Here is a 23,394-nt window from a genome sequence, read left to right as displayed (position 1 = left end):
GATTGCTTTACGGATTGACAGCAGTGACTTTTAACAAAACAAGTTTCATCTGACAGGTAGTCAGAGTTTGCAAATGTGAATGTCCAGGTAAATTATGCAACCCAAACAGAGCAAGCTTGACAACAAGAGTGAGCTGCAGTATATCGCTCTAACGGTGCGTTAAGCAGGATGATGATTTAAAGCTCAGAAGAGGATCTCCAGGAAAGCTTTTATGTTTGTCCATTTTCACAGAGTTACTTTATTAAGGTATTAGTCACAAAAAGCAACTCAATCACAAAATTAAGCCTTCCAATTTCTTGATAGGAAAGGTACAAAATTTGAGTGTTTAGTGATAAACTATTGATATGGTTCAACAAAAATTGACTTCAAGGGGTTTTACTGAATCCTAATTGTGGATTTATATAAAAGCCTTTTGAGTCTTTGTGCCTATGTATTACAGAACCTAACAGCATGCACTGACAATTTTTACATCTGTTCTGCATTATATCTAGGCATAATAGGATGACTTAGGATACAGTATCAGAGACTGGATTGCGTTATATAGTGGTCAGAAAAGTGACTCAGACTGTCAGTTTCTCATTACATTTCTACTTTTTGCAAACACCCTGTTAAATTCACTGATAAAAGAACAAGAGCATATTTTGCTAGAGTGACAATGGCACAGTTATCTGGAAATCAGTTATTCCATTCTGGTTTATGCTTTATCATAAGCAAATTAAAAAAAAAAAGTTCTGATTCAGAAGCTCCTTTAGATGCTACAATAAACACATTCTGATAAACTCAAACTTATTCCAGCATAATACTATTGATTTTGATTGACACAGCACTAGGATCTGATTTCAAAGTTCAGGATTATGGCATTAATCTTTTTTATTGTCAGATATTTTCATATTTAGAATGCACAATACATTGCAATTAGATTACTTGTGCAATGCATTCATTAAGATACAATTTCAAAAAATTAAATCTAAATTATGAAAATTTATCACAATCTTAAAGTTCAAGTGTTTAAAGACTATTGCTAATGATCAAGTCTAGCATGGTTACACTGGTAAGGTACTAACAACAAATGGATTTAAGACTGAAAACCCTTGTTTAACTAGGAAATAGGATTTGGTAGACTAATTTTTCTGTTTTTAAACGCTGAGAAGAACTAGTTTTACTCACTTAAATACAAGTAGTTTGGATAAGAAGAGTATCAGAAAAAAAAAAAGAATAAAAATTCTAACTATATGTGCCTAAAGCTAGTCACATGCATCTATATTTGGACATTTAAGCAAACTGATTTTCTAGTGAGCTCCACATAGTCAGTTCTCAATGGTTTAATGGGAATTGTACTACCCTCAGCATTTCTGAAAAATCAGGTCGCTTGTATGGAAGAATAAAGCTGTAGGTGCCTAACTTCAGGCAATCATTTTTGAAAATGTATCTTAACTATATTTTGATGTCTCCCTCATTCCAATTAAAGTATTAGATTGTAAAATTCTGGTACTATTGAAGATAGTAAAAAAATAGCTTACAAATTTTCACAGGTTTAAGGTTTCACTCAAGAAAATACAAGACAGACAGCAATCAAGATAACTCTTTTAAAGATGTCGCCACTGAAAACTATCTTTTAGTTCTTGTTGTAATGTAATGAAGATGTAGAAAGAACTATTCTGATATCAAACATTTATGAAATTTTTATTCCACAAATAAAATAAAATATGAAATGCTTATATACTATTTAATGTTTAGTTGACCTGGGCCTGACATAACTTCCAGTGAGTAAGACACAGCTTTTTTTCTAAGGGTGAATACTTTTTAAAACTTCAATTCACAGCCTTTCTGCGGTACAATTTTTAAGTTACAAAATTAGGAGCGTAACATCTGTGAGTTTATTATATTGCATCTCAACTCCTTCCAACAGTATTTATTCACAATGCAAAACCAGCATCCAAAATGAAACATTTTAACATAAGTTACATGGCTTTACAAGACCACAAGAGGTAAAACTCTCTCCTGATTTTAATTTGATAAATATTTGGTACAAAAATAAAAAATAGAATCTGCAGTGTCATAAACCTGTGAAAACTAATAGTACATTTGCTGTTTCCTTTTCATGATAATGGTACTGTAACTCTTTTTAATGTGAATGCATTGTCAGATCCATAAGCTATACATAAAATACGCATTTCTCTAAAAATGAGAAAAGAATATCTTGGGAAATAATATATTTTGAAATAGCCATAAACCAAGTGCAGGTTATCAGGAAGTTTTGGTTAGTTTATGGGCCTGCTATGACAATTATAAGAACAACCCCATAGTGGTTTAACAGAAGACTGTTCTCAGAATCATTCTCAGAATGATTCTCAGTCCTGCTCCTGCACTATTGATATTGCTATTGTGACTTAATTTGATCTATTCTTTATTTGCACCAATATAAATAAGAGCAGAAATCCTTTTTTGCAGCACCTGCTGAGATTTGAATCACAGTACTGATACTTCATCAGTGGCAAATCACCATTGTTTATTAATGCCAGGCAGATTGGACATGCTACTTAGTGACAGATAAACAGCTGTACCATTAGGGAGGCAGAAAATATCGTATCTAGCTTTTTAAGGCCTGCTGTGAATTAAGAAAATAATCAACTTCTGCCAAAGATGAAATCTCTTGTCAAAATGAATGGGGGAAAACCTGCCACAGTGAAGCTTATCTCTCCACAGAGAAAGGCTCTGAAGGGCAGTGATTTATAGGAGGGCAGAGACAGTATAGGAAGAAAGATTATTACTCATGCTTTTTTATGCACTTGGATCATGCTTTATCCAAGATAATTTACTGCAGATAGACCATGGTTAGAAAATAACAACAGAAACATGAAATAAGTACTACTAGAATCAATAGATTTGTATGCTAATAGATAATGAATGCAAGCCTTTTTTTCACAGATGCCAGTGGACAGCAGTAATAAAATAAGGGGTGGAGCCACTGCTTAAATTGTGATAGATCAAACTTCGTGCATTCTATGTTACTTTTTTTCTGCTTATGTGACATTTATTTAAAATAACTGCAGAAATACACACTGATGATTCAACCCCATCTGACCTCATACACCTTATTTCTTATTTTCATTGCATTCCTACTGTTTCATAGCACTACTCATGTAGCAAGGAGCATTCTTGGAATTTTGAAAATGATCTGAATGATCTAAACTGATAAATCTAACATCAGAAACCAAATCCTATACAAGTATTTTAACAGAAATAAAACAGCATGAGAACAATGTCATACAACGTTTTTTTCAGAAAACTTTAAAGCAGCACTACCTTATAGGACTGGAAGACACGTCAGGGTCATGGGCCATCACCTGACCAATCACAGAGTTAATAGCAGCATTTTCATGCACTTCCAGCATGTAAGTAGGTGATGAGAAGACTGGGGGCTCATCAGCATCCTCTACTACAATTTTTACTGTTGCTGTATCCTTGAACGGTCCTCCACTGATGAAGCGAGGGTCAATATGAATGTTGGCTGCTTCTACCTTCAGAGTATAGGATTTTTTGGTCTCAAAGTCCAGTGGCTGTTAAGAATGACAAAGATAACTGTATTTTACAGAAAAAGAACAAATGAGTATAGTGCTCATGGATGAAAGTTATGGGTATTTAAGCACATTCAGTGAGTTTTAATGAAATCACTTCCCACTCCCAGAAATCCAACCTGCAAATTTTCTAGGCATATATTGATATCTGTTTATTACCCAGCCTCAGAGAAAACAAGACTCTCTTTTCTTGCTTTTCATAAGAAATTTAACAAAACATTCCCTCTCATGAATTATACCATTAAAATTAGATTATCAGATAAATACTACAAATTTGTTGGTGATGACATGACTTGCATACTCATCATGCACTTAATCAGTACTTTGTTAGTTGGAGATAAGAAAAAAAATATACTAGCTCCAGAAAGAATAAATATTTTATGACTTCCAGAACAATGTGAGAAATGCAAAGAACTACCAGTTATTATTTGTTGGACATGAGAGCCATTATGTGGAGAAATGCAGAGCTAATCATATAAGAAAGTACTTCAACATTATTGTACTTCAGGTAACTCTGCATTTCTGTTTATAGGGGTAAATGAGGTAGACATCTCTCAGGAATTTCTTAAAACTGTAGCAATTCCTATTTCGGTATTTTATTTTATTTTTTTTTCAGAGAGAGAAACACGAAACTGCTTACTTTATTCTATCAATATACCTGCCATGTCACCATTGTTTTTACTATTTTACAGTTCCACATTAAAACATAAAAGATGAAACCACAGTGGATTTAAAGGGATGAAATACCAAATAAAAACAAATCTGTGACACTTTTGAATATCAGAATTTTTCATTATAGGAGATTCAAGTTTGTGTCTTGAAGCACATCAGTATATTCACTATATAATTCTCTTGTGTCTCACAATGATTCAAATTTCAAAGATGCAAATTGCCAAGCACTAGAAAGATATTAAGATTTGCATTACAATGTCCCAGAGATAAAAAGAAAAGGACATAGAAACTCTGAATCTGCAATGCAAATACCAGCAGAAGCACAAATAGGAACCTTCAGGAAGTCTGTCAAAGCCTGCAATATGTATACTTTCAAATTTTGTTGATTTTTTTCAGGTATGAATCAAGCCCTAACGGGATTTGCTCTTTCTCACAAGTTCTAGTAAACATGAGAAAACCTCGCTTCTTTAGCAGCTCTTAAATTAGTAAGCTTTTGTAATTATGAATGGTGATTTCTAAATCAGCATATTCACAATTTACCAATCATAGCTTCGATATAGTTTTTTCTGTGCTTCTCATATGCTTTACAGAAATGACAGCACCCCAATACATTTAGTCACGCCTAATCAGAGTATCATATTGAAAATTTACTCTGCATTGTCTAAAGCCCATTAATTTATTCTGGGGAAAGTCTGTTGATGAACAGTACCCTCCATTCATCATCTACTGTAGTAGAACCAAAATTATTATTGCTGTCAAAATGAATATATGAAACAACATTATGGTAGAGACTCAGTTATGAAATAAAGCCAAAGGAACTAGGGCAAAAGGCTAATTGCCTTAGTTTACAAAAGAGGCCACAGCATACAATAAATAACAGTAAGGAAGATCAGGGATGTATATCATCATTTTCTCTTTAGGAAAACAGATCTAAATTTAGATAAATATACATCATTTTATTATGCAACTACAGTGCTGACCTACTCACTGAGAAACAGAAAATATAAACTTTTGTAAGATACTCTGCCTGACCTCTTTAATTACAGGTACAAGTAGAATACTAATTACCTGTACCCACTGCATTCTTCTCTTTTCACTGGAATGTCATGTTTTGGTTTTTTGGCTTTTTTTTTAAAGAAAAATTAATTTAGAATCTGCTGTGTTACATATTTAAAACCCTCTATCCCAGTATTGTAAGTGTATCAATGTCCTTTTTCAGAACACAGCATGAGAATCAGCTCTCTTCTCCTTCCCCAGAAAATAATGACAATTAAGTCTGCAACTAACACGTCATTGACTTTAGTAGCCAAGTTTTGTTCTAGATATGGTGTCTCTCCCTATATTTCTCTATATAATTGGGTGGTCCTTCTGTTGTGTACATGAAAATACCTCATCTTGCATATATCAAGATTTTACAAGCACAGAAAAGGTAACAGAGTTGCAGCCTTCTTCGGGGCCTGAATTTGGCACTTCTTACGCGAAACAGTATTCATGTCCTTGATAAGGTTCACTGAAACCACTATTCATTGAGAAAAGAGTTCAACATGAGAAAAGGTGAAAGATTAAGCTTCTCACACATCAGGTAATTTAAATAATATTCTATGATTTGTTTGTCTGTTTGTTTTCTCTGAACAGTATTTGACCAGCTATACAGCAGATCAAATAACAGAGAAAAGGTATTTGATGAATACTCAGCCAAGATTTTACGGAAGTTCACACCACCACCAAAGAAAATTCTAATCCACTCTTCTTTTGAACCAAAGAAGCAAGACCTGTATGATTTGACCATGTGGAAGCCCAGATAAGATTAAGCCCAGCACAGAAAATACTTGCACGGATGTCTCCCCAGTTGTCATTTAAACGGTTACTTTGAAAGACTTGGCTAATACATCCCTTTTGTATCTCTTCACTTGCTTGACCTCATCCATAGATAAAAGAATCCTTGGAAGTCCAGCATCTTCTCACAGAGTACAGTCTGGCTGGGTAGTTGTATGTACAACAGACATTTTTTTTTAACAGAGATATCATTTACCTTTCTCACTCTAATAATGCCGTCCTGAGTTTGGGCATCTGTAGTAATTTCAAATATATCCATTCCATCTCCTTCAATAATATCATAGGATGATATAGCATTTTCTCCAATATCCAGGTCATTTGCTTTCACCCTTCCTATTGGTTCACCAAGAGCAACATCTTCCATTACTGAGAAGTGATACAGACCTTATAAATAAGAGGAAAAGACTAAACATTACACCTGATTCCAGTATCTCTTGTGTACTCTTCATTTGTTTATACTTCCCCAATGCAAACTCTTGAGATACACAACTGATGCAAACTACATTTACACAAGTTATTTACTGAAAGAAGACAAACACGTTCCTTATACAGGAATATTTAGTTTACTGTATGTCAATGTTCTTTTCATTACAGTAGCATTCTGCTTCTTACTTGCAGGGATGCTTAGTGTTGGCAAACATAAATGCTAAGCTACTTTCAACACTGAAAGTATGCAACGTTCTCTACTGCAGACGCTGTTGAATTTACTGTTTTATTTATTTTTATTATCTTTAAAGAAGTTTTATACAATTTCAGATCTTTACTACTTTTTTTACCCTTTTAATTTGACTTGTTTGTTTGTTTTTCTAGCCCCTTCCAACTCCCTTCTGTCGTAAGAAACTAATTAAGAAACATTCAAGGAAACTCCAAAATGTATGTTTTAAAAGAAACAATAACTTTTCATAGTGATCATTACTGTATTTATTATTTGGTTCTAGGTTAGACTAGAATCCACTGGAAAGTTCTATTCAAATTGTCAGCTTTTTTATTTTTTGTAATACTTGCTTCAAACCTTCTGACCTAAGAAGTGTCAAAAATCTATTTAGAACTTGTAATATATTAGTTTAGATAAACATTTTATTAAGAGAAAAATCTAAATACATATTTTACTATTATATATCACAGTTCTTAATAGTACTCTGAGAAACAGAAGACACATGCATGTTTTACTACAAAAATTCTTTATGGAGTCCCTATTTTTAACTCTTGGTAATTTACACTTATTGAAGCTACGCTTAATTCACGATTTAATCAACTGCAGTGCTATTTAGTAATGAAAACAGTCAAAAGGAATTCAAGGTTAGCAGATGAGATCATCAAAATAGTTTTTGACAAAGGGCTTTGGACTTGTTCTTTTCTGTTCTCACAGTTGTTCTAAGACAAGGTGCCATTTTTACTGTTATGTGGAGTTACTAGTTTTCTAAACACAAAATGTTCTGGACTTGTTGCTTTAACATTTGTAGGCTGACTGAAGTAGTAACAGTTGAAAATAGGAAGGAAACTGTGAGAAATTCACAAAATACATATATTAGTTTCATATATAGTCTGTCTCAAAGAGAAATATTTTTTATTTAAGGTTTCTAGACTAAATTATTAGAGACAATTTGGAGATCACCAAGATTCCCCAAGAATATTCATAATGGCTCACAAACAATGAGCAGCCAAAGCAATCAAGTGCCTCAGGAGACTAAATCGTGTTCATAATTTATACTGCTCTCCACACTTCGTGGTTTGAATGCCCAGACATGATTGATTGCATTTTTAAGTTGGTATTTTTATCTCAGATTTATTAAGATAGTTCACAAAATTTGGTAAAAAACCCAAAACAGAACAAACAAACAAAACAAAAGACCTCCAAGTATGATGCAGCTGACTCTCACACAAATTGCTGATGAGAATTATGAATTGTGCTGTCAAGATGTTGTAGTGCAGAGCTGACCAAAAATCCGCATTACGCACCTTTGTAAACCTTTGGTTTCCACAGCATTGCACAGTTCTTCCCGGTACAATCCTGTGGTAAACTGCCAGGTTAAAAGCTTCTGTGACTTACAAAATCACTCTAAAATTATTTCAAAGAGATCATACCTGTAGTGAAAGTTCATCTTTTTCATTTCTAAAACCCAGGAGGCTAACACTCTCTGAAATCAAACCATAAATACACATTTCTGTCCTGCCTGGAAACAATAAACCTATAAAACACACTGCTTTCTGAGTTCATTACAATTTATTGTGAAAGCAGCATGTATTACATCTTACGATTTTCGATTTCATTCTGGTTAGCCTCTGCTGTAAATTTGATCCTTTCTTATTTTCCTTTCCATGCAAATGCAAACCGTGCTTCAGTGGTATAAAAAAAATGTTAAAGACTTGCTCAGCTCTTGTACAAGGCCAGAGTCATGACTAATCTGTAATGCTAGGCAACATGCTATGAATACTTAGTTTTAAAAGGCAGAATTTGTAATAACATCCAGTTACAATATTTACTATGGCTCATCCTTATTAAATGCAATATATACATAATAAAAAGTCCTAGTACATGGAGGGTTTGGTGGTTTTTTTAAGTGATAAAGTTGCATAATGGTCCATGTTATAACAGGGTGGTTATTCTTAGATGGCAGCTTGAATTCTGCACTGGAAAGTACTGGCTATAGGAGCCTCAAAGACAGCAACTCTTTGTTGAATGAATGAATAAAGCTGATCTACATTTTCTATATAGAAAATATATTTCAGGGATCTGTGATGCTGTCTTCCTCATGCCACCCAGTCAGTGTGTCAATGTACCCAAACTGCAGGAGAACAGAGATGAGTAAATTGCACAGGGAAAGTACAGTTTCATCTCCGTGTGCATTCACTCCTGTGCCTCCTGCTGAGACTTCCAGCAAACATACCAATTAGCACCAGTTCTGTTACTGATTTTCTGATCAGCTTTTTTCATACTGGCAGGCAAAAGCTTTTTGAGACAGAAAATGCTGATACAAATATAAAAGCCAGGTAAGCTGGCAAAAGTAGATCTGTAGTCACAGTCGGAGCTAAAGTACATTGCAGGTATAAAAGAAACATCCCTCTGCATTCTGGTGATACAGTTCAGCTAGGAGTTTAATCTATAAATATTTATATTATTAGGGAAATGTCATCATGTGTTGGAAAACACTACTACACAAATGCAAGCAATGCAATGTGAGAGGAAGTAAAAAATTTATGCATTTCTTATTTTACAAGCGAAAACCTTTTATTGTGCAAAGACTGTTTATCTGTTAAAAAACACTAAGATGAGATAATAAAATATATATTTTGCAAATAAGCTTTTACCTCAGCTTATTTATTTTATATTTTTATCTCTATCTGTATGCGCAATTTCTAGACCACAGGAGAGTATTTATCACATGCTGAGTACTAGGACAAACCCATTTCATTCTTTGTCTTCAGAACAGGGCAAAAGTGGACTTCAAGTCATACATATGTGGATAAGAATTAATTTTACAGTGGATACATAGGTACCTTGTTAGAAAAAATATTTTTCAAAAAAAGTAGAAATGATACAAAGTCTAAATGTGAACATTCCCCAACCCCAAAACAGACTCATAATACCTTACAACTTTAGTTTGTCAGAACAAGCTAGATAAAAAGATAAGTTTCTAATAGCGCATTAGATTGTACCTGTTCCAAATAAAATCAAGCCAGTCATTATGCTCTTCCCTCTTATTTTTTTTGTTTTCATCTTTGAAGTACATTACAAAGCTTGTAGAGAATCTCAGCAGGATGCCAAATCATTTTAACCTAGCCCAGCAAGATATTCATTGGAACCACAGTAGTAAATATGGATTTAGAATTACAGATCAACAATTTGACTGATTTATTTTCTTACTTATTTTCTTTGTTTTCTTCACTATTACCTAATTAGTCAAATCTTTATTTATTTTATCAGTTATATATGTCTTTTATAGGTGGTGTCACTTGTCTGCATGAGATGGAAGCATATATAACAGCAACAAAAACAAGCAACAAGAAACAACTGCACTGAAACCAAATACATGGAACGAAGTCCCCAAGCCCTCTTGTGTGGATATAAGAGGGGTAACAAGGAAGACAGAGAGCTGTGTACACTGTTGTGGATGTAATTCCCTCTTTCCTAAGCTCTTAATCAGGCAGAGGATTATTAATCTTTCTCTAGTAGCAGTTACATATTTTAAAATTACATTACAAACCCAGGCAATATGATGATAAAAAAAGAGCTTGATAAAAGTGTATTACTTTCTTATATAGGACTACACATACATATAATGGCACTTACTCTGTGCAAACTTAGGAGGATTGTCATTAACATCAGTGAGTGTAATTGTCACTGTTGTAGTTCCAGAGAGTCCACCCATATGTCCTCCCATGTCCTTTGCTTGGATGACCACAAAGTATTCTTCTTTGGCTTCTCTGTCCATGTTGGGAAGAGCTGTTTTAATTATAGCTACAATAACAGGGGGGAAAAAAAGTCAGGTATAGACTCAAATTCAGTTTTGCAGCTATTTTTATGGATATATGTAAATATTGGTATAAAAATTGAACTGCTAAAGGACCAGTTAATTTGCTTCTTAGTACCAAGGATAAAGAAGAATTTGAGGTTTTCAAAAAAGTATATTAGATGTTACCTACCTTGATTTAATTAAAAGTGCAATGAAACTGTGGCCCAAAACCCAAGAATTAATCATACCTGTGATTGTTTCAAATATTTTAAAGCCAAAACCATTATTTAATCTGTGTAAGTGCATTGTATATAACACAGCCTCCAGTTATTCCCTTAAGTCCCAAATTAAGTGCCTAAACTCCTACTGGAGAATGGCAGTATGTGTTTCAGTATGTCTTTCATAGAATCCATCTATCTTTAATACTGTAGTACTAAGAATCTGACCAGACCTTCTATTCTTGGCTGAGTACACGATCAAGCCAAGAGCAAGGGGGTGTAAGACATTTAGAATAAAGCAATAGGCTTGCTACATAAACCACCAAACTTAATAGCGGTCTTGTAATCTACACTTTTGTAAATGATTTTCATAAAATATTTTGGGCATTTCTCTTATCTATTTTATAAATATAATTCTGGGTGAAAATGAAACCCCTATCTTATGTCTGCAACTGCCAAGCCAGAGTAATCTCTGGCTCCCAAGGAACTCGATATATATTCGGTGATTTTTAATTCCAACATGTGACACAAGGGTTTAGGAGCAGCCAGGACAGCTGCACTGCAGTTAAAGGTGAGTTGGGAGCAGCGTGTGGAAACAAGGCAGGCAGGAGCAGAGACCTCACCAACCAGGAGCCAGACTGCAGAGCAGCAAGTCAGGGTTCCACTCAGATCCAGAGACTGTGGCCAGGCTGAGCCACAGCCTGGTGATCACCCAGCAAGTCCACAGCAACAAGGCAGGTCTGAGTTCAGGCCAGGAAACGCAGCTGGAGGGTCTGGAGCTGGGTCAGAACGGAGGAAAAAGGAGACTGGGCGCAGATGTCGCACAGCTGGGGACCAGCAGCAGAGCCTCAGCCTAAAATCAGCTCCCAGGGAAAAGGAGGGGCAGCCCCTGCATGAAGCTTTCTTCATAACAGCTCTTGTCAGCAGAGGACCTGACCTTGGTCGCAGCCAGCTACACTTCTAAACTTAACCAACTCAACTCCTTCAAGGAGGTTGTGCCCAGGACCCTGACAAATACAATGTAATCCAGTGCTTGTAAAACCAATGAAGCAGCCTTGAAGTACAGCACTCATGTAATAGAACTATACAGAAGTTATTCTGGAAAACATTGAGGAATATGCTTCTGGTAAATTTTTTGAATGCAAAAAGCAGAACAGTAAAATCCAGAGGATAATAATCAAAATTTATCAGATATAATAGGTGCAAAATACTTTAAGCAAAAGAATAGGGCAGTTTCCTCCATAGCAGTCTGGCTAAGGAGTGTAAATTATATTTAATTCTTAAAGCATTTGACAGTTGTGACTGGTTTGGACTCATTGGTTTACAATTCAGGAATAATAAAGATCCATTCTGTGAAAAATGCTATTGTTATAAGTGAGATGACTCATAAAAAGGATGTTAATGCAGACTTAGGGTATCAGAATTTGGTCTATGTTTTTCACTAATAGAGCTGATCCAGCGATCAGTGAAACCTTATTTCAATGGGTTTTATATTAAGCCTACCATAACTTTCCCAATTTTTATTTTTTAGGCAGAGTTTTTCCCTTGTTTGTTTGGGGGTTTTTTAAACCTAATTTACATAGTTAAGTCTGGCCTACAGATGACCTGCATAAAATGCCTCGTTTTGTATTCTGCAGTTTTATAGAATCATAGAATGGTTAGGGTTGGAAGGGACATTAAAGATCATCTAGAGAAGTTAATTATTTTAATAAGGTGATGATTTTTTCCTAGAAATGTATTTTTATTTTTCTCTGAATGTATGAAACAGATTAGTCCTTGTCTATGGCTTAGAAGATATCACGAAGATTAAATACCTTTAAAAGTGTTTGCATCAGAATTACAGTTTCTGACTTCTGAGACATAAAAATTGAGGATTTTTCTGTATAAAGATAATAACATAAGCTATTATTTCAATAGTTTTATACATGTTTCTATCTGCTGTCTCAGCCCATAAACCATTTGCTAGAAGCCAAGAGTCAAAGACAAAGTCAAGTTTCCATTTCAAACACAATAAAAAGCTAAAAAGTTTATTGTTTTAATTACTATAAGAAAACATGAAAGTTTTTAAACATCAAATATATTCAAATTACACAGACTGATTGCTACCCACCAGTGTTTCTATATTAAAAATCTATAGAACGGAGCTGAGCAAAAAAGAAGTGTCAGTGTATCTTATGGTGCAAAAATGTAAACACGAAAAGGCTCCATCCTCACCTAAGCAATGTGATGGAGACAAAGACAGACTAAGAGAGTCATGCATAGAGGACTGCAAGGATATTTGTTCTTTTGCTTTATTCACCAGTTCCCTGGCTGGTTTCTCAGGAAGTACTGAAACTTTCAATCTATTTTTGGAAAACAATTTAGGGCTCACCAAATACTAATACGCATACAGCACACAGAACATTAACTCATTGAGCATTCAATCTGCTCTACCTCAATTCAACCCAGAAACAAATCGAGAATAAAAACATAATAACTTTCAGCATGCTGTGATGGATGAAAATGATATGTGCCAAACAGGAGAGTAGTTTAAAAGTGAGGGATGAGAATTATTGTAAACAAATGTAAGGCAGGTAGATGCTTGTTGGAAGATTGTATTCAGAATAGTTATCAATGGCTTACTGCCAAAGCGGATAGATGGATGAAGTGGTTCATAAGGTTTGTGTGACTTCTAGCATCATTCAGTATTTCCTGAATGATGGAACACAGGAAAAACTTATGAAGCCTTTCAGACGGCACAAAGTTGGGAGCCATTGCAAGTACTGGAAGCACAGGATTAGAGTTCAAAACAATTTTGACAAATTGGATAGTCTGGAAAAGCAGGATGCAACTCAATTTGGCAAGTACAAAGTATTTTGTGTGGGTGAAACAATTAACTTCAAAATTACAATAGAGCAGATGACTCACAAGACAGAAAAAAAAATGAGAGTCAAAATTAGCTGAATATGATTCAACAGCATTTTGCTGATAAAAATGCTTTAACATTTCCTGGTATATTAGCTAGTATGTTATATGGAAGAACTGGAATAATCCTTCCAGTTCACTCATACGGGTAAGGCTGCAGCTGGAACAGTGTGTACCATTTTGAAAAAAGTTGGTTTATATAGTTGGGGAAGTATGAGGAAAGACTTTACAGTCAAATACGTAAAGATTACTGGGAGCTCCACTCCTTTTCCCCTGGGAATAAGAGAAGAAATGATGGGCCTAAAATATAAACCTCAAAACAGGTTTAAATTGCAGCAAGAGAGATTTCAGTTAAACATTAGGGGAACACTTTCTAACAGAGAAGGTAAGTACAGACAGAAAAGGTTGCCTGGAGAATTTGTAGTATTTGTAGTATTTCCATTATTGAAAGTTTCTGAGAACCAATCAGACAAACATCTGTCAAGAATGAGAAGGGATAAATCTGATCCTTTTCTGGGGCAAGGGTGCCCACTGCATTCTCACTTACAGTCCCTTCCTTCTATACTGTCTAAGATAAGGCTTTATCTCTATGTACTCTAAAATATTTCACAAACCTTAGTCCTATAAAAACATTCAATGGACATATAGTACAACCACTGATCAGACACCTGCTTGAGATTTTGGCTACAGATCCTCTGACTAAAGCTGGAAACATCAGGAAGTGGGTTGGAAGGCAAAGAAATCAAGAAGTAATTTCTTCAAAGAATGAAAACACTCACAATATTGTAAGTACTTTTTTTTTTTTTTTTTTTTGGGGCTGAGTTGCTTTTCCTAAACAGCTATTGGTGTCTCACTGCTCAACAGCAAATAAAACAGCTGCAGAATGGGATTTACTTTTACAGTGGTCCTAAATGCACACACTTGAGCAATTTGCACAATCTGCCTCACAACTTGAATCGGTTAAAATGCACCCCTGTGGACTACTTTCAAAAACCTATTTGGAAGAACATACACTGTCTCACACTGAAAAAGATCAGGGGAAAAGAAGCAATGTGGCAGAGGCTATAGCTGATGAAGAGAAAGAAGAGAAGCAAAAGGAACAATAGAAATAAGAATCTGTTTTTCATTTTTCACTTTCCTGTCCATTTTTTTAAGGATCTCTTTATGGCAATGCTATAAAACTACAGATAATAATAATTGAGAACATGGAGCAAAACCAAGCAAGCACTATGCAAAATTGGAATCTGGCCCTGAAAAGCCTTTCTTAAGCTTCTCATTCATCTCACACATTTTGATGAAGACTTCCTGCTATTTCAACTTGCATACTTTGGAACTTTCCCTTCTTCATTTTGGAACAGATAATTGCTTTGATCTTCCTTCTGTGCTAAAATCTTGGTAGAGCATCTTATTGAGTATAACAGTCATTTAGGACCCAAACTCCTGAAAAATCAATCTTGTAATTTCATCAGGGCTGTGAGATGCATTCTCTGTATTCCCATGAAGCACACTGACTTCAGCGATGTTTTAGCAGTCCATAAAAAAGGTTCACTTGGAGATCTGTGGAAAACCTGTACTGTAATTCCTAAACAATGAATAGATCACAAGTAACTTTCTTGGAAATTAAAAAAATCCTAGTACTTTGCTGATGTGATACAGGCATATCAATCCACTATTCTTACTCAATTTACCCTTCATAAAAATAATAAAATTTTTAATAAAAGTTATCATCAAATATTGTCATTTCTTACTTATTTCTAATGTCTTAGAACTTTTCTTTTAGAAAGACAAGAAAAATATCTGTAGTCTCTGACAAAGTTGGCTATCTTTCTAGAAAAATTATCAGTTACAGGAGTTGTCTGAACTACATCCAGATGCAGATATATTTCAAATCAAACACATTAGCCAGAGTAGAAATAATCAATAGGTGAGGAATTGAATACTGTGTTACACCATTTTACATGGAGTAATTCTGTGCCATTTTTGTATTTTTAGAAGACATGCTAACTGTGTACATATTTCATTACCATGTTTATTTTTTAAAATTATATGGAGAAAATGGTACTTCCTGCCTTTCTGTTAAACAGTGAGATGAAGGTGGAATATAATTTTATTAATACTCTTGTTTGTTGTGTAACCTATAATCTATTGTACTTTCTTTTTCAGCCCATATTAGTTCCATTTTTGTGTTTTCTGATTGTGCTTTCATTCTGAAGTAAACCTTGCAAGTTTGTAATTCTGCATAAATTAACACTACCTACCCTTTCCCTATATGTATTCTGCTTGAAGAATTCCATGTAAGATATGACTGGATAACACCTATTACAATACTGCCTTTTTAATTCAGATGAACTTGTGCCTGGGTTTTAGAGTACGGGTAAAAAGCTTTCATCTCTGCTTACCAACCATTTCTTTTTCCCTAGGACGAAGTTTCACTGGCACAATGAAAGTATCGCCCTCTCACTAACAGAGAATGAATGCAGTAAATAAACATTCTGCACTGCATTTATGACCTTGCTTCCTTCAGATTTTATTTGTAATGATCCTCTAAATACCTATGATTATACTAGACACTTTACAGCAAGTAGCCTTGGATTCTTTTTCAGATGCTTTCCAAATCTAGCTGCATAGGTTCAAATTCCTCTCTCTAATTCAGTCTCTTGAAGCACATTATTTAGATATGTAGCCTGTTTTCCCTCACAGCATGAGGAAAATGGTTAAGTTCTATCTATCTCACTAGCTTTCGAAAATGATAGAGGTATTGCTCTGAAATGCAAGAAATGTGTGGTGTCAGCTTTCTTGTTACTACTATTATTAGATAAACTCTAGAAGTAGAAATAACTTTTTTTCAAATGCCAGTCTGTCTTGATCTTAAGCCACTCATCTTTACCAACTACAGACCACCGTAAGCGTTTTCAAACATCTCTGCAGTGATTTTATACTTCCTTTATTAATCATAAAAGACGGCTCTTGCTGCTACTGAAGGACCCAGTCCCACATACCTTATCCATAATAGTTGCACTTTTTACTTCTAAGTAAAAAGCAAGAACTGTAGGACTGACCCTCGGGTCTGCTGCACCAGCGGTTCGTCAGTACAACTCTCTCCTAATGGGCTGTCACCAAGACAACTCTCAGAATCACCAAAGAATCTGTACAAACACCTTCATGCAACTCCTAAGGTTGCTCAGTATACTTAGTACACAATGACAAGAAAAGGCTTACATTAGTTTGGAAATATACTCTATTTTCAGCATTGCACCTAAGTGCATCAAATGCTGTCAAGACAGAGCTGAAAGCACTGTAACGGAAGCAACCAAGTATAAACTCCAGAAATCCTTGCATGTGCTGGAGCCAATTCTGCTCCCTTGGGAATGTTGCTATCTGGGCTGGATGGACCTACCTTCTGTATGCTGCTGCACACACTCTGTCTTCTCCTCTAGGAAAGGCGTTCCTGCACCTCACTTGCTAAGACAGAACAACATCTACACATTCCAGTTCATGACTCTTAAAATTATTTCAGTTAAAAGTTTAGTTAACTTTAAAACTGTAGTAATTGGCGAGGATATCGCAGCATATTCACTAGTTAATAAAATGAGCTAAAAAGCAGCAGTTCAATCCAGGCTTTGACTAATGTTGAACAGGCTCTTTCTCTACATTAATCACATGAGGGTTTAAATCTAAACTATTTAGAAACCAAACTATTTAGAAAGGCTCCGCTGAACTTGAGTTAGTTCTGTTCCTAGTAGCTCATCACTTTCCCCTTATAGTTGCAGATTTCCTGTATCAAAACTGTTTTCCCATCTCTCTAGTTTAAAAATGCTACCTTGTCATTTTATCATGAGTAATTACAGATACAGTCCCTGTGCCTCTCTTTTATTAACATCTCTCAAATATTTGTACAGTCATTTCATATCCTCCTTTAATCACCTCTTATCCAGTTCATACAAATTAAGTTCAAACAATCTTTCATTATAGGCAATATTCTTCTCACCTTAGCTAACCTGCTTTGAACTTTCTTCAGTATTTCAGTAGGTTTTTTTATGATGATGGGTCTCACACTACAGTACCACATACAATATTTTGAGGGCAGCTTGCACTATCATTGACATGAAGCATTAATAATAACCTCAACACTAACAATCAGATAGAAGAAACAGTCTCTAACATCACAAAAATGTCTGTAACACAAAAGGTACTGTCATTTATCCTCTCACTATCTTACTTGTTTTGACTCTGTTGGACTGTATTTCAGGGTTTAAATGGAGGAAGATAAGAAAGACTGTATATTAAAATAAAAGAGTAAAACTGAATTCTGCTGAATGTCATTTTCATTCCTTCTAGGCCTACTCATTTATGTTCTGATTTCAGAACCACAGGGTTCAACACTGTGGTCCAGAGAGGGACATATACTAAATCATTAAAAGCTCTGTTGATTAAAGCATGTGCACTTTCACCTGAAAGTTAAAGCTAGGTATAGGAAAAAAAAAAATCAATTATTCACTCTCCAAAGAAATATCCACCTTCAATTAGGAGAGTCTTTAGTTTGCTAGGTCTCCTGACTCTTCTATTCAGCTCAGCTTTACTAACTTGAACTTTGGCTTTGTACCAAATGACCATATCCAAGATGGCAGTCTTTAAAACCTATACTTTTTCATACATAGTAAGGTCTTATGCTTGAACAATACAATGTGTTTTCCAGTGAAGTAGGGCATTTGGTGTCATTTATCTTGTTCATGTAACTATATTTCAGGTATGTGTAGGAGTGACATTATTTAAGTTCATGTGAAATGTAAATAAGTCAGACAGCTGAAAATGTATTTTCTCTACCACTCCTATATTGAAGAACACAGTGTCACTTCATATTACTTTCCATTATGATAATCTTATTTTAAAGCTGACAGTCATGATTTAATATCCTTGAAAAATCTGAAAAGCAAGAAGTGTACTTTAGCTACTTTTAGCAGTCTTAAGGAACCCCCTTCTCCAGCATTTTTGTTGTCATTATTTGGATTATGAGAGAATACATACAACTTGTATATCTTTACAAATAACACACGCTAGTCAGGAAACCTGATGTCAGTTAGTCAGATGTAACAATAATGGTTTATGGAATATAGTTTTGCTACTAATCTGATGTCATCACATTGTAAATTTAGCCTCTCATAGAAAATCTGAATCTGTATCTTTGTAGTATGTTTGCTTTCTATCCAACAAACCAGTGGTCATATTAAAATTCACCTATGAAAAGTGAAAAATATTCAGAACAAGCCATCAAAAAAGCATTTACCCTAAGCCATATTCAGAGCACTGAATGAAAAATAACTTTTGAATTACTTTCTTTCATGTGTCTATAAATCATACAGAAGAACTTGCAAGCTAGAACTGCGGAAGTATATGCATTTTTCATCTAAGGTAATGGAAAATTATTGTTTTATGGGTCACTTACTAGTACTTATTTCTGTGCACCCAGCATTATAGTATTGTTTCAGCAAGGAGGTTGAGAGCAATGTCAGAGTTTCAACTAAGAGTGCGATTAAATAAGGACTACACCTAGTTAATGTCAAGTTAATAGGAACAAAAAAGCAGAAGAGTAAGCAATTGCTTTCCTCACGTTTACCCTCAGGTGTAACAACCCTGTCTACAGTAGGCATGAAGCCATATCTTACACCTTTGTTCTCTCTTTTTGTTCAGAATACTATAGAAGGGAAAGGAATCAGGAGGCATGACTGAGATTATTCCTCATGGCCAGCTCACAGAGTACCATTAAAACAAAGCAGCAAGGTCACACAATCATTATCTGGGCCAGGAAATTAAAAAAATTATAGGCAGTAAAGCCTATCTATGGCTGCCCTGGTGCTGGCAGCTGCACAGATCTGAATCTAGTCTTAATTTCTAATAAACAAAGCAAATAAAAGGCCAGTCATCTAGAAAAACACTAACTGGATCAGATCTAAGTAATTATACTTTTCATAACATTTGATACACTCCCATGAATGACAGGAAATATTTACATTCTGAAGTGGATCACTTTAACATAGTCTATTTCTTAAAACAGTGATTCCATTTTGGGGAAAAAAAGACAATTCTAGACAATCTGTGTTCAGAAACAATTCTTTCCAAATGAATTGGAAAGGCTTTCAACAGAGCAGAGACACTAATCAAATGTAACCACAGAGAAAATGTAGCTGTACACACATCCACATCTCCCTTGACCTATCATGCTTGGAAGATCACCTTCAGGTTTGATTTGTTTTGGGTAAGACACTACTATATCTGGTAGTTTAATCTGTACTCTGTCACAATAGTATCCAAACATCATCCTGCATGAAAATTTTCACTGAGGTTCCCAAGTACTACATACAAATGTGTGAGAGAATGGGTTTTCCTGGCCCAGTTACTAAGAGGGAACAAATACTGGTTGTGAGGATTCGCATTGCTAAAGTTGGATAAATACAAAGAAACAATCAAACATCTAAATACTTTCTATTTGCCTTGGACGTTTTCTTTTTGTTAAAACACACCTTCCACTCTATCTATCCATGGCAGCAGCACTACTGTCCAAATTATATAGCTGCTAAACTAGCATGCATGTTTTATGCACCGCTACCTCTAAAAGGTGAAATACACAGTGCCACAAGCCACCACAAAATTGTAGCTATCTTAGCGTACTACTGCTAGCATTTTGAGATTGCATGTAACAACCCATAAAACTCTCTCTGGTATGTAATAAACATTATCACACCCTCGCTTCAAAATTCTGGTATTACCAAGAAAATCTGCTGCATAGTTCCCTATGTTTTCTGAAATCAACACTGCTCTTCAGAAGAATCACAACTATAAGGCTGCTGAGTTTTAGAACAATCTTTTTCACTCTGTATAATATGCAGCTGCAGTTTCTACCTCACTGCCCCTTGGTTTGCTAAATGACTAGACTCTTATGTATATTTATTGTTTACATATCCTAAATAAATGTATACTGGAAGGCTCTACACAATTTAACATTTAGTATGGCTAAGATTTCTCTAAATGAATGAAGACACATCTTGGACATAAGAATAAATTCTGCAAAGTTTAAAACATGACAAGCAATGGATGGGTCCATCTACTATCACAGAAGCAACTGCATACTCTCCAGATTTAACAAACCCTTTGGGGGGTAGCTGTAAGAGTAGTGTGTGGTATCCAGACTACAGATGAAGGCCATTACATTAGAGATGGCAAAGAAACAGGGGATGGCCTCAGTACATAAACTCATTCAGTTGCAATGGTTTAGAGAAAAATATACCCATCACTGATGTCCTCCAGAGATCTAGAGAAACGGGGAATCTGGAACCATTTATTCCTTCAGAAGCAGCTCCGTAATTTGAAGCCACTTACTCAGGGGCTGTGGCAAAGCCACAGTTGAATTATTTATGATTACATTCCCTTTAGAAACTAACGTGTCATTTTCATGGTAACTAAACTGCTACTCAAAGGAATATTTGTAACTGGAAATGAAGGTAGGAGGGGGAATTTAATGCTAGTGAAACAGGAGAAAAATGATGATTTTCAGGTTCACCAAAAAGCTTGGGAATTTTCTCTGGTTTTCATGATAATGGAAATCGCTTTCCTAGGTGATTTGTAGCTACTTCATGGGATTAAGCATAAGGTTTTAACGCAATACAAATAATAAACCTGAGTAAAATTAAACAATTTTTTATATTTTGAATATTTCTTTCGGGCTATTTTTGTGTGAAAGAAATGAAAAAGCTTCTGTCTAGGTAGAGAATACCTACATAGGTATTCTCAGCTCCTCTGCGAAAGCTGATGCATTGCAATGCTAAAGCACTAACTTTCCCTAGTAGAAACTGAGAAAGAGCCTAATACCAATCCCCCTCTAATTAAGACAGCTAACTCAACTCATTACTGCATGCAATAATTTGCAATATTAAAGAAAATCAAGTCATATATTTTGATACTTGATAGCCAGGGGTCTGTTCTGAGTTTTATTTCCACATGACTTGTTACAAATCAGCCAGTATGAACTATGGGGCTTGAGTAATAACACTCTCTTGACATATTTTTGGAACAAGTCACTGTTTTTCCACTATGCTGTACTAGAGTTATTCTTTGTAGAACTCTATTTTACATGCAGCATAAAATAAAATACTGAATCACATCCTAGAGATTGTTTTCACATTTACGATAGCTGTCCTTCAACCAGAAGGAAATACTTTAATGGTTAATCCATTCATCCATTAATATTTATCAACCTATAGTATTAACCTAAAGTCCCTGCAATTGGGGCATTTCTAGGAAAGGGAAATAATTTTTCCCATTAAACATTACCAGGAGGAATAAAAGAAGTTCCAGACTTTAAAAGAGTCTAAGAGTACTTTGTTGGCAAGAAAACTTAGCACACTTGAGCTATCAAAAGCATCCTTTACTAATTTCTCCTGACATTTATTTAATAACTTTGGACAAGAATTTTTACTCCCGCTTTACTTCTTTATGGTTGTATAAATTTAGGGTGTTCTGAGTTTTTTTTTCCTATGTTTTAAAATGAGTTATAGTTTTCTTCTCCTTAGGAGATCACAGTTGCTTGACTCACAGTGATTAAAAACAGCTTCTAGTAACAGGTGAAAGAATATAAGAAATAATATGAAATCACTTTAAAAAACACTCCTCAGACATAACTAAATGAATTTGCCATAAGTATGACATATGTACAGAAAACATGAGGGAATGGATTTATTGGCACTTCTATGAGATGATTTTCAAGACTTTAAAACCACAGAGAAATAAAGGAATCCTAAATGCATACTAATAAAACTTAATACCAACACTCAGTATCGTGTTCTTTCTTTCCCTCAATCCATCCAATCAAGAAAGAAAAAGAATTTTTAATGAAAATACACAATATATTATTCCCAAGCTAAACTGTACTTTCTTCAACTGGAAATACTGTAGTCTCATACTGAAAATTACATTACACTCATTAAATTCCTCAGGCCAAGTCTTTCAATCCCTAATCAGTTATAAGCCACACGGCACTTCCACTACCCTCAGTTTTGCTTCAGTAACTTCTGTAAGATTAGCACCACCAGTACTTACATTATCATTAATACAGATTTTTCTTTGTCTCTTCACATGATCAGACTCTGACAGAATGAATAAAGTGAGACACATGTTACAACTTGATAATACTGACAGACATCTACTTACACTCCCTGATCAAGTATATTATATGAAATATGTAAGAAGCAGGGTTATTTGTGTAAATATAAGTGAGGGATTCATATTCAAGAGTCACCTACCTGTATGGGGCTCAATAGAAAAGTAAGGCTGTCCTTCCAGAATGCTATAAACCAGTTTGGCACTATTTCCATAAACTGGATCATCTGCATCTGTAGCTGTTACTTTAGTAACAAAGGTGCCTAAATAAAAAGAATAAAGAAAATTAATGTTTACACCCTTACTAGAAATTTGCATAATTTATTAAAAAAATAATTTGAAACAAACATTAACTTCCTTTTATTGTTGTCAACTCAGAAGAAGAAAAAAAATATCAGTAACAACTTAAAACATTACATGTAGAACACAAACAAAACATTTTCCTTCAAGATGATATATGCCAGCAGACTGAATTTCTGGGTGAAAGAAAAACCTTTTTGTAGCTGTATTATTTCGGGTTTCTTTGTAGAATGCATTTAAAGCTACTTGATAGATCTGTGTAGACTTCAAGCATTCGCAAAG

General features: G+C 34.9%; 1 protein-coding gene across 4 annotated transcripts in view; it reads right to left on the bottom strand.

Moving 5' to 3' along the window:
• CDH8 (cadherin 8) overlaps positions 1 to 23,080 on the bottom strand; it is a 73,701-nt gene extending 50,621 nt beyond the window's left edge. For 3 of the 4 annotated variants that reach the window (XM_029084903.1, XM_029084901.1, XM_029084902.1), the window contains exons 1-4: positions 22,956 to 23,073; positions 10,378 to 10,545; positions 6,283 to 6,470; positions 3,307 to 3,560 (exon numbers count right to left, since the gene is read on the bottom strand). In XM_029084903.1, the coding sequence (XP_028940736.1) occupies positions 3,307 to 3,560; positions 6,283 to 6,470; positions 10,378 to 10,519 (584 nt within the window). In that variant the 5' untranslated portion in view covers positions 10,520 to 10,545; positions 22,956 to 23,073. Of the gene's footprint in view, positions 1 to 3,306; positions 3,561 to 6,282; positions 6,471 to 10,377; positions 10,546 to 22,955 lie in introns of all 4 variants that reach the window. The other variant, XM_010167751.2, reaches the window with a different exon arrangement.
• Positions 23,081 to 23,394: the final 314 nt, after the last annotated feature.

Source organism: Antrostomus carolinensis, unplaced genomic scaffold, assembly GCF_000700745.2.
Source record: "Antrostomus carolinensis isolate BGI_N321 unplaced genomic scaffold, ASM70074v2 scaffold29015, whole genome shotgun sequence".
Classification (NCBI taxonomy): Eukaryota; Metazoa; Chordata; class Aves; order Caprimulgiformes; family Caprimulgidae; genus Antrostomus; species Antrostomus carolinensis.
The sequence above is the reverse complement of the archived record's forward strand: the minus strand, read 5'-3'. Positions and strand labels throughout refer to the sequence as shown.